Source organism: Podarcis bocagei (assembly GCF_964188305.1).
Source record: "Podarcis bocagei genome assembly, chromosome: 13".
Classification (NCBI taxonomy): Eukaryota; Metazoa; Chordata; class Lepidosauria; order Squamata; family Lacertidae; genus Podarcis; species Podarcis bocagei.
The window spans coordinates 26298845-26314959 of NC_138138.1; the positions used below are offsets into that span (position 1 = coordinate 26298845).

General features: G+C 46.7%; 1 protein-coding gene across 1 annotated transcript; it reads left to right on the forward strand.

The window, feature by feature from the left end:
• Positions 1–561: 561 nt before the first annotated feature.
• Positions 562–10606, forward strand: LOC308571107 (keratin, type I cytoskeletal 19-like). Its single transcript, XM_081166501.1, has 8 exons — positions 562–1358; positions 2295–2377; positions 3051–3207; positions 4454–4615; positions 5376–5501; positions 6832–7058; positions 9110–9262; positions 10329–10606. Exons 1-7 carry the CDS (start codon positions 618–620, stop codon positions 9237–9239), a joined length of 1626 nt encoding a protein of 541 aa, XP_081022627.1. The 5' UTR covers positions 562–617; the 3' UTR covers positions 9240–9262; positions 10329–10606.
• The last annotated feature ends 5509 nt before the right edge of the window (positions 10607–16115 follow it).

Below are 16115 nucleotides of genomic sequence, written 5' to 3' on the forward strand. Positions count from 1 at the left end.
GACATCACTGAGGGCAGCAGACGAAATCCGTTTCAAACAAGATCAAGTCAGGCAGCTATTTCTCAAGAGGTGTCAACGTCGTCGGCGAAAAGGAGACGCTTTTCAACACTCAATCAATCAAAGTTCGAAAACTGAGTTGTTTTGTCTCATCCTTAAATTGACGAGATTGCATTCCAGCTGTGGAACAAAATTAGGCTGGCTCAGGAAAGCCTCTTTTCATCCTGTAGGCAAAAGAGGCTATTATGTACTGCTGTGCCACAATCTGTTTGCCAAGTGTGTCTCACAAACAGCACAACATTTTACTCCTCGTTGGGTTTTTCCCCCTCCCAGAGAGCTGCTGACACGCGCAGCATCTTCTTCAGATCCCATTATATCTTTGCCTTTGGGAGATCTGTGGCACAGATAATTACAGTATTCAATGCTACGAGTTTAGAAGAAAGGGGGGGGGAACCACCTCACACACGAAGCAAAAAAGGAGCTCAACCAGTACTGGCGACACCCTCTGCAGAAAGTATAAATAGAGACCTGGTGGGGCCCGGAGCCTAGCAGTCTTACTTTACACCCAGCAGTGCCTCTTGCTTCCTGCTTAGCACTAGAGATCCTCCATCACCGTCACAATGAGCTGTAGCACAAGGCACACCGTCTTAACAGCTGGAAGAAGCAGCAGCGGCAGCTGCAACCTTGGTGGAGGGAGGGTGGGGGTCTCCTCGGTCTCCTCTGGACGGTACACTTCCTGCGGGCTAGGCAACGGGAGAGCCAACTTCTCTGGCCGGAGCCATGTCGGAGGAGGCTCCACTTGTGCCTACGGAGCAGGAAGAAGCCAGTTCTCAAGCGGAAGTTGCAGCGGGGCCTTTGTTGGTGGCGGACATCTTGGGGGAAGTGCCGGCTCTCACGCTGGGAGCATTGCGGCTAGGAGCGGTGCGGTTGGTGGCGCTGGTGGTGGGCATGCTGGCATGGTTGGTGGCATGGGTGGCGTGGTTGGAGGTGTTCCTGCTGGCATGGTTGGTGGCATGGGTGGCGTGGTCGGAGGCCCCCATCCTGGTATGGTTGGTGCCATGGGTGGCGTGGTTGGAGGCGTTCCTGCCGGCATGGTTGGTGGCATGGGTGGTCCTACGGTAGTTGGCGGAATGGTCAGCGAACCTTTCTGCGGAGGCATGTTCTCTAACCTTGATGGGAAAATGACCATGCAGAACCTCAACGACCGCCTGGCTAGTTACCTGGACAAAGTCCGGTGCTTGGAGGAGGAGAATGCTGAGCTCGAGTGTCGGATCCGGGAATTTTATGCCAAGCAAGGCCCGCTCTGCGAACCCAAGGACTACAGCCATTACCACCAGCAAATTGAAGATTATAAGAACCAGGTAGGGTGCCAATGGACAGCCAACTTTTAGTCATTCTTGCATGCTTTCCTTTGAAGTGACTACAGACAGCAGGCCTTGGCGTAAGCTCAGAACTGAAATGACAGTGGTGTGAAGTCAGTTCATGAAAGACAAAGGAATGAAATTCTCTTAAGCTTGTTCTTGGAATTCCCAAACTCATTCAGTAGATACTCTGTCTCCTTAAAACTTGGTATTGCTATTTTTCAACGTTGAAAGGCTTGTTCAGATATGTGATGTGGACTGTACGAAACTAGAACTGCAATCAGCAAGACTTAAAAAAAAAATCCTACAAGATCATTATCTTCATTTCATATTGGTGTATCGCCTATGATGTTCCACTGCAATTTCTACTGCTATCATTCCAACTGTGGGGGAGCCTGTGTATAGTTTGGGTGGTTTGTGGTTGCAAGGATGGCATTTTGCTAGGCCCACAGTGCAGTAGCGAACTGTGTGGTAGGGCATCAGTGCTTACCTGACCTCCTGAAAGTGGAGTCGCTGCTGCTTACCTGGAAGGAGTGGAGGTGGGATGATGTGCTAGGGAGGTTGGGATGACACAAATGCACTGTCAGGAGTGTGGATTGGCTTTGTAGATGTGCTTCCATTGCAGTGACCTCCCCACCGTGTCTCTCCTTTCCCTTCCCTTCCTGTCAATCAGCAGTAACTCATCTGTTGGGAGGTCAAGTAAGCACTGCTGCCTCACTACCCACTTGTGATCATGGTGGCTTGCTGACTTGTGGTTCACCTGTGTGTAGATATGGAACTGTTATGGACCAGTTGCACACAATGTCTGAAGACTGGCATGAAGATAGAGTAAGGCTGATAAACATCTGGCGTGGATTGATGCACTCTGAATCTTAATACTAGATCTTCACATGCAGGGGTGGTAACTGGTCTCTTGTTAACTTTTTCTGTACCCAGCTCATTTGTACAAGTGTGGAGAACAACAAACTCCTGCTGTGCATTGATAACAGCAAGCTGACTGCTGATGACTTCAGAACCAAGTGAGTACTTCTCAGTAAACAAGGGGGCGTATGGAACAAATATGTGTGCGTTAGATGGGGTCCCATTGTTCGAGTGAGGGAATATTCTCGGTGGCTCAGGTTATCTGCTGCTGGGACTGTCTGAAGATGGGGGTGTTTGTCCTTCCAGCCATCAGGGATTGGAAGTGTCTATTCTGCGGGAATACATGGTGTTCCTCAGAACTGGAGGCCATTTCTGCTCTAGGGTGGGGAGCCTTTGGCCTTTCAGAAGTTTCTGGGCTACAGATCCCCTCACCTCTCATTCTTAGCTATGCTAGCTAGGATTGATGGGAGTTGGAGTCCATCAACTTGTGGAAGTCCACAGTTTCTCCATTCCAGCTATAAGACACTTGAGGGGGACTGTAACACGTTTCCTGGGGCAGCAAAGCTAAGTCTTGACAATGTGATCAGCAAACAAAATCATCTTGTTTGTTGGATATTTCCCCGTGTTTCCTCTTTCTATACTCCGTGGCGTACAATCTCAAGTTGGAGATGCGTTTCCCACAATGTGGGAAAGCCTATCAGAGCTAGCAGCCCTCCTGAAGAGCTAGGCTGTAAGAGCAATGATCACAATTGGCCTTCCCTGCGGAGGAAACCAAAATAATAATCCAGCAACGAATAATGGAATTCTCATGCTCTGCTCCTTGCGGCTTAGGTATGAGACGGAATGCTGCCTCCGTCAGAACGTGGAGGCCGACATCAATGGCCTGCATCAAATCCTGGATCAGCTGACTGCCTGCAGGTCTGACCTGGAAGTGCAGTGTGAGAACTTGCAGGATGAGCTGTGTTGCCTGAAGAAGAACCATGAGGAGGTGAGGGACACCGTCTTCTCCTTTAATGAAGTCAAAATGGAACATGTGGGATGATGCTTTCTTGATCCCAAGGGCATTTTTGAACATGGCACAGCTTTATAAAATGAGTAGATTGTATCTAAGACTTGGATAGCTGATGTGCTGGTCCAGGGGGGAGGTTACCGTGGGGCGAGATCCAGAACCTGAGTCGAGGGTCGGCAGACAGTCCTCCACGGGTGAAGCGGGGTCCACAGCGAGGAGCCGGGCAAGGACAGGAACTCTGGGGGAACTGGACTGGGTGCTGGCCGAAACATCTCTTCAATGATGTTGCTCCCGCAACCTGGGACCGGGCTGACTGGCCTTTATCTTGTCTGAGGCCAGGGGCGGTCCCAGCCCCCAGGAGACCCGCCTCTCCTGGCCTTAAGGCGAGCACTCCTTCTGGGAGAAACCAGTTCCCTCTGCCTCTCTGCCCTGAATCTCTGCCGTTCAGGAGAGGCTGAACAGTGTTACTGGACCCAGGGGGAGACTCACCTGTAGGCACTGAATCCTCAACCACCTCCGGAGCCAGAGTGGATTCACCTGGTGCCTGCTCCTGAGGATCCGGCACAGGTGCAGGCGCTTCAGAATCAAGGCCCTGCCCCAGTTCAGCTGGCCCTGGAGGCGGGGACTCCTGTGCAGGCTGGGATTCCTCCGGTTCAGCCTCTGAATCGGATTCCCAGGCCATCACAGCTGAGTGCATTTGCAGCCACTGAAGAAACTTTGATCTATTAAGTGGCAGAGCATCAGTCACTAGCAAAACTGCCCAGAGCCAGACTGGGCAAGCTATGACCCTTCAGTTGTTAGACTACAACTCCTATCATCCCCAGCTATCAGGACATGATGACAGGGGCTGATGGGAGTTGGAGTCCAATGGAAACTGGAGGGCCACAGCCTGACCACCTCTGGCCTAGGGACCCTTCCTTTCACTTGCATAGTTAACATATCACTACAATGCAGGAGCCTCTTTATATTAAGGGGTATTCAGTCACATGCATTTTGAAGCAGCACAGCCCCAGAATGGCACTGCCATTCACTGTTGGTCCAGAGAGGATCCATCTTGTCTTCTTGAGACAGATCTCCTGCTTTGAGCCTTCATTGACTTCTATTATCATGATAGTTCTCATTAGAGAGTTCATTGAGGGTAGAATGGATAGTAGAAAATGGGAGGTGAGAATCTGCCATGGGGGTGGGCAGAGGTTTCATTTGGCTTGCAATCTTTTTTTTGCAGGAAGTCACCTGCCTGAAGAGCCAGTCAACTGGAGATGTCAATGTGGAAGTCAATGCTTGCCCTGGACCGGATCTGAGGAAGATCCTGGAAGAGATGAGGTGCAAGTATGAGGCAATGATAGATGGCAACCGCAAGGAGGTTGAAGCATGGTATGGATCCAAGGTAAGCTGTACACCTCCAAGTCCATAATACATAAAGCAGAGGTGCAACAGGGACTGTAAAGAATTCAAGTAAAATTGAAAAGTGCAATGGATACAGTCAGTGGTTAATTCCAAATATTTCAAGCCTGCTTGGATGTCAACCCCTAGACATGGAGAAGCTATTTACCCCTATTTCTAGTTGCATGTGGGCTGCTTGTTTAGTTACGCATTGGGGGGAAACCTACTCTGAATATGCTCAGAAGCACTCTCCTTTCATGATTTCTTACATTACTACAGATATTATGCATTCTCTATAGACTGCTCCACCATATCATGTTGGCCAAGCAGGTCTACTCTTAAGGGCAGGTGCTTTTTGGACAAATAGCCAGCATGGGAATCTCTGTCCAGATCAGGAGTCTAATTCAGGGATGGGGCTTAGGGTGTTGTAAAACCTCTCCTTACTCTGGGCCCAACCTGCATCAGGACCTCTGCATCTGCAACTGATGCTGCCAAAAAGAATCCCATTCATTGGGACACTTTCATGGGTACTTTCCCCTTTAGAAGTATTTAGAAGGAAGCCCCAGAAATACCCTCAGTGAGGAGAAACATAGGAAGCTGCTGTACACTTAGTCAGACCATCTGTCTTGTCTAGCTTAGCGCTGTCTTGCTTGACTGACAATGGCTCTTCTGAGACTTCAGGCTTTGACATGTCAGGGATCAAACATGGGACCTTTTGCGTGCAAAGCTGAGCTTCATCCTTTCCCTAATTCCACACATTACAGATTGAGGAGGTGAATCGTGATGTCTGCACCAGCAGCCAGGAGATCGAAGAAAGCAACAACAAGGTCACGGAACTGAGACGCCAACTGCAAGCCCTGGAGATCGACTATGATGCCCAGTGCAGCCTGGTAAAAGAGAGAGCAAGAGTTTCCCTTGGCATCATTGAAGCTGCATGCTGTTGGGGTGGCAGAGATCAATAAACTACAGCAGGCAGCAACATGCCTTCATGCAATGAACTGGCACAAGCCACGACTGGAGACGTGCAATGAGAACAATGATGATGGGGAGCTGGTGTGCTCATCCCTGCTCTCCCCTCTTGGGTTTTACTCTAGACCTGTGGTTCTCAACCATAGCTGTCAACGTTTCCCTTTTTTAAAGGGAAATTCCCTTATTCCGAATAGGATTCCTTGCAAGAAAAGGGAAAAGTTGACAGCTATGCTCTCAACCTGTGGGTCCCCAGATGTTGTTGGACTACAACTCCCATCATCCCTTAGCCTTGCTAGCTAGGGGTGATGGGGACCCACAGGTTGAGAAAGGCTGCTCTAGACTCTAGTTTCAGAATTCCTGGAGAAGGCTTTAATCCAGCTTCACCTACTCTTCCTCCACCCCTTTCCTTGCCATTGTGCTTTAGTGGCTGAGATTGAACAGGGCAAACCGATGCAAGCTTGCATCACCCTGTGCAAGGAAGCGTAGCCCCAACACTATGCTAATCATTGGGACATGCAGTGCATGTGGCTTTGGAAGCCCCAGTGATCAGGTGTGACATCAGGTGATTGATAGGTTGGCAGCCAGTTTCCTATGCCTGGGGAAAACCATGTTCACACCCCAGCTCACTTATGGATTTTTTCTTACAGTGTAAATCCAATGAAAAAACAAACAAACAAGGAAATATTTCTAATGCTAGTCTGTGTCCCTCCCTCCTGCCTCCCTTTTGCCAACTATAGCCCCATTCATGCCATACATTTAAAGCACTATGATTCCATTTTAAACAGCCATGGCTTCCCCCAAAGGATTCTGGGAGCTGTAGTTTGTTGTAAGTTCTGAGAATTGTTAGGAGACCACCGCTCCCCATCCCCCCCATAGTTCCCCTCCCCTCTGAAGTGGGGTTGATAGTTAAAGCACTGTGGCAACTGTGAGGGGTCTAGGGGTCTCTTAGCAACTCTCAGCACCCACAACAAACTACACTTCCCATAATTCTTAGGTATGATATTGCTTTAAATGTATAGTGCAGATGGGGCCTAAAAGCAACATTCATTCATTCATTCCACTTATATCTTTCGCCCCAATGAGCTGAAAATGGTGTACACAGTTACCCCCTCATTTAATCCCCACAACAACCTTGCTGAGTGAAATTAAACCCTTTTTATTTTGTAGTAATTAACACAATGGTTATGCTTATCTTCCACAACTGTACTCCTTTTAAAAAAGAGAAATGGTGGGTTCTGTTTTGTTTCCCAGAGGGACACCCTGGAAGCCTCTCTGGCTGAAACGGAGCACCGCTACAACAACCACTTGGGCGAGCTTCAGGAGCGCATCTCCTGCCTGGAGCAGCAGCTGGCAGAGCTGCGCTCGGAAATGGAGTGCCAGAACCATGAATACACGGAGCTCCTCGATGTCAAAAGCCGGCTGGAGCAGGAGATTTCCACGTACCGCTGCTTGCTGGAGGGCGGGCAGCATGATATAGTGTAAGTAGCATGCAGAGATGTCAGTCATCTCCAGACTGTCAATGTTTTGCTGGTGGGATTCAAGCGCCTACTGGAAATGTGGTTTCGTGCAGTTGAAGCTGATTAACGCAGCTTAACAGATGCACTTTTCCAAAAGGGACTTTTTAAAGGATGGGGGAGTAATTCAGGCCAGCGTGCGCTTACAGGCAAACCTACCCAATTCACACTTCTCAAAACTGAAACACAGGCATTTTTCGAAATTTGCACTTTGCTGATTCTGCAGTGCAATTCTTCAGTCAAGTAACAACAACAACAGCAAAAATTTATTATTTATACCCAGCCACTTTGGGCAGCTCCCAACAGAATACTAAAAACACGACAAAACATCAAACATTAAAAACGTCTCTAAACAGGACAGCTTTCAGATGTCTTCTAAAAGTCAGATAGTTGTTTATTTCCTTGACATCTGATGGGAGGGTGTTCCACAGGGCGGGCGCCACTACTGAGAAGGCCCTCTGCCTGGTTCCCTGTAACTTCACTTCTTGCAGTGAGGGAACTGCCAGAAGGCCCTCGGAGCTGGACCTCCATGTCTGGGCTGAATGATGCGGGTGGAGATGCTCCTTCAGCTATACTGAATAATTTGTATAGAAATATGTTCTCTCTCTCACACACACAAAATGCTAAGTGCTATTTTTATTAAAGCAACTAGTTCTTTTGGATGTGGGAACTCAAGAGTCAAATCCTTGCTCTGCTCTGAAGCAGCTTGGGTAATCTTGGGTGAGCCGTTCCTTCTTAAGGCAAACCCAACTCACTGTTTTTTTGTGTGTGTGAAGGCAAAAGCACTGCCCTAAACTCCTTGAAGGAACAGCAAGCACTTAACAAAGAGTTAAGGGTTAATCCTCACCACTTATAACCTGATTAGTTTCAGGGCATCTATGTCACCTCTATGAGAAGGATCATATTAGGGTGTGGAACAGTTCACAGGTCCTCCTCTTTCGGCCCATCAATCTCTCCCCAGGCCTTTCCCACTTTCCTTGGCTTCCTTTCTCCCACTGCTGAGCTTAATCTATAATAAGATGAATAGCATGGGGGAAAATCTTCCCCCTGCACTGCCCAATTATTTTCAGATTACAGCTCAGCTGTGAGGAAGAGGGAACATGACTAAGTCCAGCTGCCATGCTGCCTTTGGAGGAAGGGATTAAAGGATCACACTCTTTTTCAATGGACAGTTTGCTATGCTTTCATGCCGCACAGTGAAAAAGGGAACTCGTTTTTCACTGCACAGCGTGGTATCGATTAGGGTTGCTGCCTTATTATTGAATATAGGATTTAGCATCAGGTATCCAAGTCATAGGAGATAATAAGGTGCAATCAAGTCCATATGCTGCACTGTTCATTTTAGGACACGAATGTGCCCCTTCTCCAGGATACTCTTCAGATGCTAGATTAAATATTTTATTTGTTTCATAAATAGCCTGCTGTCCCCTTGACAAACTCAGAGTGCTTTGCATCAGGTTTCTAGGAAGTCTTTCATCCGGGATACTTACATAATAGTTTCAGGACTGTGTCGCCTGTGGTCTTAAGGCACACTTTGCCACCTCCTTGCTAAAGCTAAGCAGGTCTGAGTCCGGTCAGTGCTTGGATGGGGGACCCTTGAGGAGATACACGCATACTGCCTTGGATTCCACAATGGGGGAAAAGGTGGAAAATACATGTAAACAAGTTAATAAAAAAAAGACAAATAAGCTGTGCCCTAAGCATCAGATCTCCCATCAGATGTTGAGAAGTGGATGTTGAGAACTGTCATGGATGCTTTAGTGATGATTCTGGCATTGTAGGAGGTTGGACTAGATGACTCTCAGGGTCCCTTCCAATTCTACGATTCTGTGACTAAGTGGAGGTGCAAGTGATTCTTGCATCCACACAATCTTCTCCAGCTTATAAGGAAATATTCAGCTTAGATAGAACAGCAGCTGATGGCCAATGCACAGGGCTGGGGCCTCCCTGCTTCTATATTTTGTCAGGATTGATTTGTAGCTTCGCTGATCAAGACTCTTCTTCTTTCTCTGCAGTGGTGGAGGGGGAGGAGCAGCTAGAACCAGCAGCACATCAGGTGGAAGATCTGGTGAAGTCCGGACATCCCACACTTACGTGACCCATTCTGCAGGTCATGCCCACCACGGGGGCCATTTACACCACTAGATCGTAGGAATGGAACGCATAAGGTAAGAGATGTTCCCCACTCTGTTCTAGCCTTTGCAACCCCAACACCTATAAGGAAATGGGGGTGGGGGAACTCTGCAGCATTTGGTCCTTGGATCAAGCACTTAAATCAGGAGTGGGGAACCTACGGCCCTCCAGATGTTGATTATTGGCCATGCTGGGGGCCAATGGGAGTTGGAGTCCAACAACATCTGGAAGGCCATTGATTCTGGATTGAGTTGAAATTCTGACTGAGGCTCAAGCAGATGGTGGTATAAGAACAGGCCAAAGATCAGAGCTATGATGTTTTGTGTATGTATTACTATTTACGGCAAGTAAATGTCTTAAGCCCTGCCTATGGGCTTGCAATTAAAAAAGTATGTCAAGGAAGGAAAAATGGATGGGAAGGAAAGAGGAAGATAAGCAAATTCAGGCACAAAGCTGGTGAAGGGGGCCCTGGAGTCCCAATCTCACATATGCAGTTATAGAAACCTAGGAGCTGACATACTTGAACTACTGAGTGATAGTTTCTCAACTGAGTCACGTGGTTTCCTTAGAGTAACAATTCCTGGTCCACTGGATAATGTCTAGGATCTGCTGCTCTAAAGCCTAGTTTCCATTTGCTTTCAGAGCTATAAAAAGATGCTATCTCTAAATGGGCCAATCATTGTTTCGAGAGTTTTTGAGTTTCTGGGCTTTATGGAGCAGAGCCGTCTTTGAGAATAAGGGAGTAGGAGAAGAAAATTATTCGAACTAACACAACTACACCTTGAGCTTACTGCAAATTTGTGCATTTATTTTATTTTTCGAAATAGTTATGTGTGTCTTAGAGATAGTGGTGATGGGGGCATAGCAAGAACCACATGGGTGAACTGCCTGGTCACAGATCGGCATGCTATGAATTATTTTACAATTCCTACAACTGGATAGTAATGGATCTCTGATTTGCTGAATGATGCAATCATCTAAAATGTATTGTGTGTACATGAACTTAAAATGTTTTCTGTTGAATGGAATGGTAATGGACAGCACCATTGAAGCTTTTTTTTGACATAGTAATTCAATCTTGTTTTTCCTTATCTTTTCTAGAAAACTGCCAGAGAATGGGCAGAGAGCATGCTACCTGCAAGAAGTAGTTCATCCAAGCTGTTGTTGGTCCATCTGCCCAGCGGTATCCTTCAAAGTTGATCAGATGCCCTACTTCACTGTCTCCAATCTACTTCCCCATTATTTTGCAGCATGCCATTTGCCCAGACTCTTGTTTCTCACCCATCATGCATCAGTGCCGTGGTTGGCAACCTGCTGACCACCGAAAACAAAAGAAGTCCAAAAAAATAAATAAACCCCTTGCTTTTCTCTTGATGCCACCCAAGGCCTCTGCGTACAAAATTGTTGTTGTTTTTCTTATCCAAACGTTTTTAAAAATCATATGGAGAATTCTGAGCCCTCCCTGCCAATACATTAAATTATCTGTGGTGTGGAGAAAGTGGATGGGGAGGTTTTCTCTCTTCCTCATGACAGTGAAAGGTCGAGCTGAATGGTAGGGTAAACAACACCTTAGAGACTAACGAAATCATTACGGCAAGAGACTAACACAGCTAATGTGGAGATTGCTGTCTGGTGGGAGATGCGGGAGACACAAAAGCATGTTCTTCACACAGTTCATAAAAGCTTCAGAATTTGCCACCACAGGATGTACTGATGGCCTCCAGCTTGGATGAATTTATAAGGGGATTAGACAAATTTGTGGAAGATAAGACCATCCCTAGCTATTAGTCATGATGGGTATATGTTATTTCCACTATGGGAGGCAGGATGCTGCTGAATACAGTGTTGGGGAACAGAGTGGGGAGAGGCTACTGTGCTCATGTCCTCCTTCTGGGCTTCCCAGAGTCATCTGGTTGGTCACTGCAAGAACAGAATGCTGAACTAGATAGGTTAGGTGTGGTGAACTTGTGGTTATCCATATATTGCTGAACTACAACTCCCATCATCCCTACCCATTGGCCTTGTTGGCTGGGGCTTATGGGATTTGTAGCTCAGCAACATCAGGGGGAAAGGTTCTCTACACCTGAGATAGGTCTTTGGTCTGATCCAGCAAGGCTCTGCTTATGGTCTTACATTCTTAGACAACATATGCAGACAGCAGTCACATTAAGTCACCATATTCACTTGGACTAAAGTTATAGCTGTCTCAAAGGGTACAAAGTCAAGTGTGTGTTTTTGAATGTGTATAAATAAGCATGTTTGTGTGTTAATGGAAGCATATGTGTATGACTGGACAGGCATGTGTATGTCTGTCCCTGAGTGTAGGTGTGCTACAACAACACACTACCCCTACATTAGCTGGTTCAGCTTCCAGCTGGAAGCAAGATAGACCTCCCAAAACAGATCAGGCAGACTTCAGAATTTCTAAGAGATAGTGACTAATTGTCTCATTCCTCACTGAGAAGCTTATGAATTTTCCAAGCTCCCATGAGTGCTTTTTCTCATGCAAGTATCAGGCACTCAGACTGACATTTTCCTTTTCTTCCAAGGAAATCCTTCAATTTATTCTTCAGAAGAGCCTGGCTCATAGCTGTCAACTTTCCCCTTTTCTTGCAAGGAATCCTATTCAGAATAAGGGAATTTCCCTTAAAAAAGGGAAATGTTGACAGCTGAGGCCTGGCTGGGTCTCAGATATCTGGTCCAGCATGTGCACAACAATGATTTGATTAGAAAGGGTTTCCAGATTGACAGTTCGGGCTCTGTCTTAGTCATGTGAGCTCTCAGATATCTTTGCAAAATGTTGTGTCCACTGTGCTACTCAGATGAAAGTTCCTCCACAATAACTGAGCAATGGCTAGTTTATGAATAGTCTGGAAGAGCCCTCACCCTACCATGTGATAAATACTGTCTTGTGAACCAACTCTCAATATCCCTAAAAGAAGTATCTTGCTAGCTTCCAAGTTACGTTTAAGCAAGAGCTCATCAAAAGTGATCTCTTGAAATGCCAGGTAACCAGATTTCTTGTTTTGCTTCTGAAGTCAACATATGCCCATTTTTGTTGTTGCTATATCTCCATCCTATCCACTTATGATACTTATACACCAAGAACAGAGAACCTTCTCCAGGGTCCACACTGTGTCACAGATAGCCTTCAAGGGGCTGTCTGCCCAGGGATGACATTGGCCAGAGGCAAGCAGTGGGCAGAGCAACTCATTTAATTATTGGCTGCTTACACACTACCATACCCTCCAACACGCTGTGATGAAAAACATGGATGCTATCTTCCAGGACCCTGCTCCCATGCAAGTCGCGTGACCTGCACGACACCACATCCCTGGAAAAAGCATTTTTGTGCATGGTGCCCAAAAATGGGCATTTTGGGAGTACCATGCAAGATAGCAGCCTTATTTCAGGGGCACAAAATCGTGTGAGATCATGGTGCCCAAAATGGCCACCATGCTCTTGTGAGGGGAAAAACCCCCCAGGATGTCCAGGTTTTACCGGGACAGATGCGGGATAAGCACCATATCTTTAAAGCACATTCAAGGCACATTCCTCCCTCAGTAATTCTAGGCATTGTAGTTTACCGCTCACAGAGTTATAGTTCCCAGGAACCAAAAACATATGACAGTGGCCAGAATTCTTTAAGGGGAGAAATGCGCTTTGAAGGTATAATGTGTACACAGCCCTTATCTCTGTACAGTGGGCCGTGGGCCAGCCACCACATGGAAGCCAGAGGTTTCTACACTTGAATCTCTCCATGCAGGCGAGCAAGAGGCCTTAGGACAGCTGAAGGACATAGCCCAGGCAGGGGAAAGATCTAAAGCAGGGTATGGTGAAGCAGGGCTGGAGAAGGGTGTGCAGCCTGGGATCAGGCCTAAAAGGCCACATTTGACCCTCTGGTCTGAAGTTACCCACCCTTGCTATAAACAGACATTTGTAAACTGTGGAATCTTCTCATATCTCAGACCTGCATTCCTCTAAAGAACCTCCACTTTACCACCCCTCTACTAGCACGAGACTTTTCTATTCTGTCATGGAGATTATATAACAGTAGGGCGAGTCTGCCGTGACTGCTTGGGTTGGAGGAATGCCAGTTGGAGGGTGCAGGTATTTGTACTAAGAATGTCTGATACTCTTAAAGGATTACAATCCAGCGCTGTTTGATGCACTCCCGGGGTTACCACAAGTTCTCTTACATCAGATAACCATCACTCTTATTGTGTGCTTCCTGGAGGAATCAGCTTGGTTGCCAATAAGTGCAGAATTAGCTATGAGACGTTCTCATTAGCATCTTGGTCAAAAGCAATGCTCACAAACATACAACGTGGAGATGTTCATACTTGCAACTGGGATATTTTGCTGGGCTTGGCTGATACACACACACACACACACACACACACACACACACACACACACGGAAGAATAGCTAAACCTTATTTACCTCCCTACCATGACTGCCACCTCAGCTTGGCAAAGAAAGGTGGGGGAGATCTCAGCAGAGAGTGCAATTCTTGGGCTTCAGAGCACCTGAGATGAGGTCCATATCTTATGACTGGGCTGCTTTTTCTTCTCTCTCTCTCTCTCTCTCTCTCTCTCTCTCTGCCCCAAAGCAAGGGCATTGGATAGCTGGTTGTCCTCTCCAGTACAAATGTATCATCTAGCCAGTGTGGTGTAGTGGTTAAGAGTGGTAGTCTCATAATCTGGTGAACCGGGCTCGCGTCTCCGCTCCTCCACATGCAGCTGCTGGGTGACCTTGGGCTGGTCACACTTTGCTGAAGTCTCTCAGCCCCACTCACCTCACAGAGTGTTTGTTGTGGGGGAGGAAGGGAAAGGAGAATGTTAGCCGCTTTGAGACTCTTTAAAGGGATTGAAAGGCGGGATATCAAATCCAAACTCTTCTTCTTCTTCTTCTAGCCATTAGTTGAGGTGGCCCCACATATGGAAACAGCATAGCTCCATTGAAGGTGATGCAGGAGAATGTGCTTCCCTGTCCAACTTCTGCACCAGGGACTGTCAAAACCTTGTGCCCAGAATCAAGGATGCAAACCACACAATTTGTGTAACATACTCCAATTGTGACATCCAAGTGATTCATGCAATTTTGAATTCTTAAGCACTTCAGAAGAATGTGTGAATGAACAGGAAAAAAGTGTGAATATGTGAATGTAAAAAGGGGTGGGTGGGAGAGAGACGAAGGACAGTGCCAGATGGTCAGTGTTTTCAGGTGTGATTCAGTCACATATTGGTCGGTTCAGGTTGTCCAACTACAGTGGATTGGGTGGTATTGTGCCGCAAACACACTTCCCCCAAAGATCAGACTTTTGTGACAAGGATAAGGAAAGTGACTCGTGGTTCCTGAGGCAGTGAAGCCAGTGAAGACGATGTGATCAGCAAACAAAGCCATCTTATTTGTTGGAAGATTTCCCTGCGCCTGCTCTTTCTATATTCTGCAGCATATGATCTCAAGATGGAGATGTGTTTGCCACAATGTGGGAAAGGCTGGTCTCAAAGCCCATCAGAGCTTGTGGTCTTGTGTGCCACAGTGGCCAACGGGATGTTTCTGGAAGTCACAGGCCTCCTTCAGTAGGGAGGGAGGGATCTGTCAATTTCAGTTCTCTTGGTTTCTCATTTTTCTGGTCTTAAATTCAATCCTCCACATTTCTGCAACCATTTATGATTTTTCTAAAACAAAATCCCCATGAACATTCACCAGTATTTTAGTGCAAATTTCTCCGAATGAACACATTTTTTCCTGTGCAATTTAGCCCAAGGTACACATTTTTGCAAAGCAATTTCCCCTAATGCAGACATGGCCTAGCTAACAGGACCAGTGGTCAGGGATGATGGGAGATGTAGTCCTAAAACATCTGGAGGGCCAAGTTTGGCCATGCCTGCCCTAATGTAACAATTTTTAAACAATATTTTCACAAATATATATGCACTTTTATACCCTCTTTACCCTAGTATTTGCATATTTGTGCTACTTCGCTGGAGAACTGCGTTGCAAAATTCAGAGAAGTGGGAATTTCAAAGGATGGTTGTGTTTTGGTTCACATAATGCTTCGGAAAGCGTGGAGTCGTCAGGTTTGCCTTTAAAAGTGAACTCCCCCCCATCCCTACCTTGAAATAAAAGTTGTACAAGTGTCCTGAAGGAACAGTGTGAGTAAAATCCCATGATGAATAATATTATCTTATTTTTTTAAAGAAAACAAGCATTCCGCATAAGCTGCAATTAAAGTAATAGGTCTGCCTCCTTGCCCAGAGGGGCTTTTGAACCGGGTCTTTGAGTCTTTGCTGACTTGCATTTAGGGAGAAGCTGGGATGCTGTTTTCCCGTTGGGGAAGTTGAGTTGTTTAGTAGGGCAAGGCAAGGAGATGGGGGAAGAACTGGGCTCTCTCGTTTGTATTTCAAGATAGCATGAAATAAGGAACAAGAATTGCAAGGAGAACTGAAGAACCGGTGTGTGGCCTTGAGCAGTGCAACATTCCCCCTCCCACAGAGTTGAGTCTGTTCCCAGAACTGTCTCTCCCTCCCCACCCACAATCCCGTTGGAGAACATTGCTGCTTCCCCTTTTGTCCGTCTCATCACATAATCAGGGTGCATTCCCCAGGGTGCATAGGGGTGTGGGAGAAATGTAATTCAGTTTGCATCTGAAGACCAACTCACCAGTTCCACACTTTCTGAAACAATACACAAACTGAAACATAGTCATCCTTTGAAATTCACGCTTCTCTGAATTTCGCACCGAATCCCTCAGCTGAGTGATGTGTATGAAAATGGACACACTGTGGCAAAATGCATATACAGTGGGTTAAGTACTTAATTCATTCCGGAGGTCCGTACTTAACCTGAAACTGTTCTTAACCTGAAGCACCGCTTTAGCT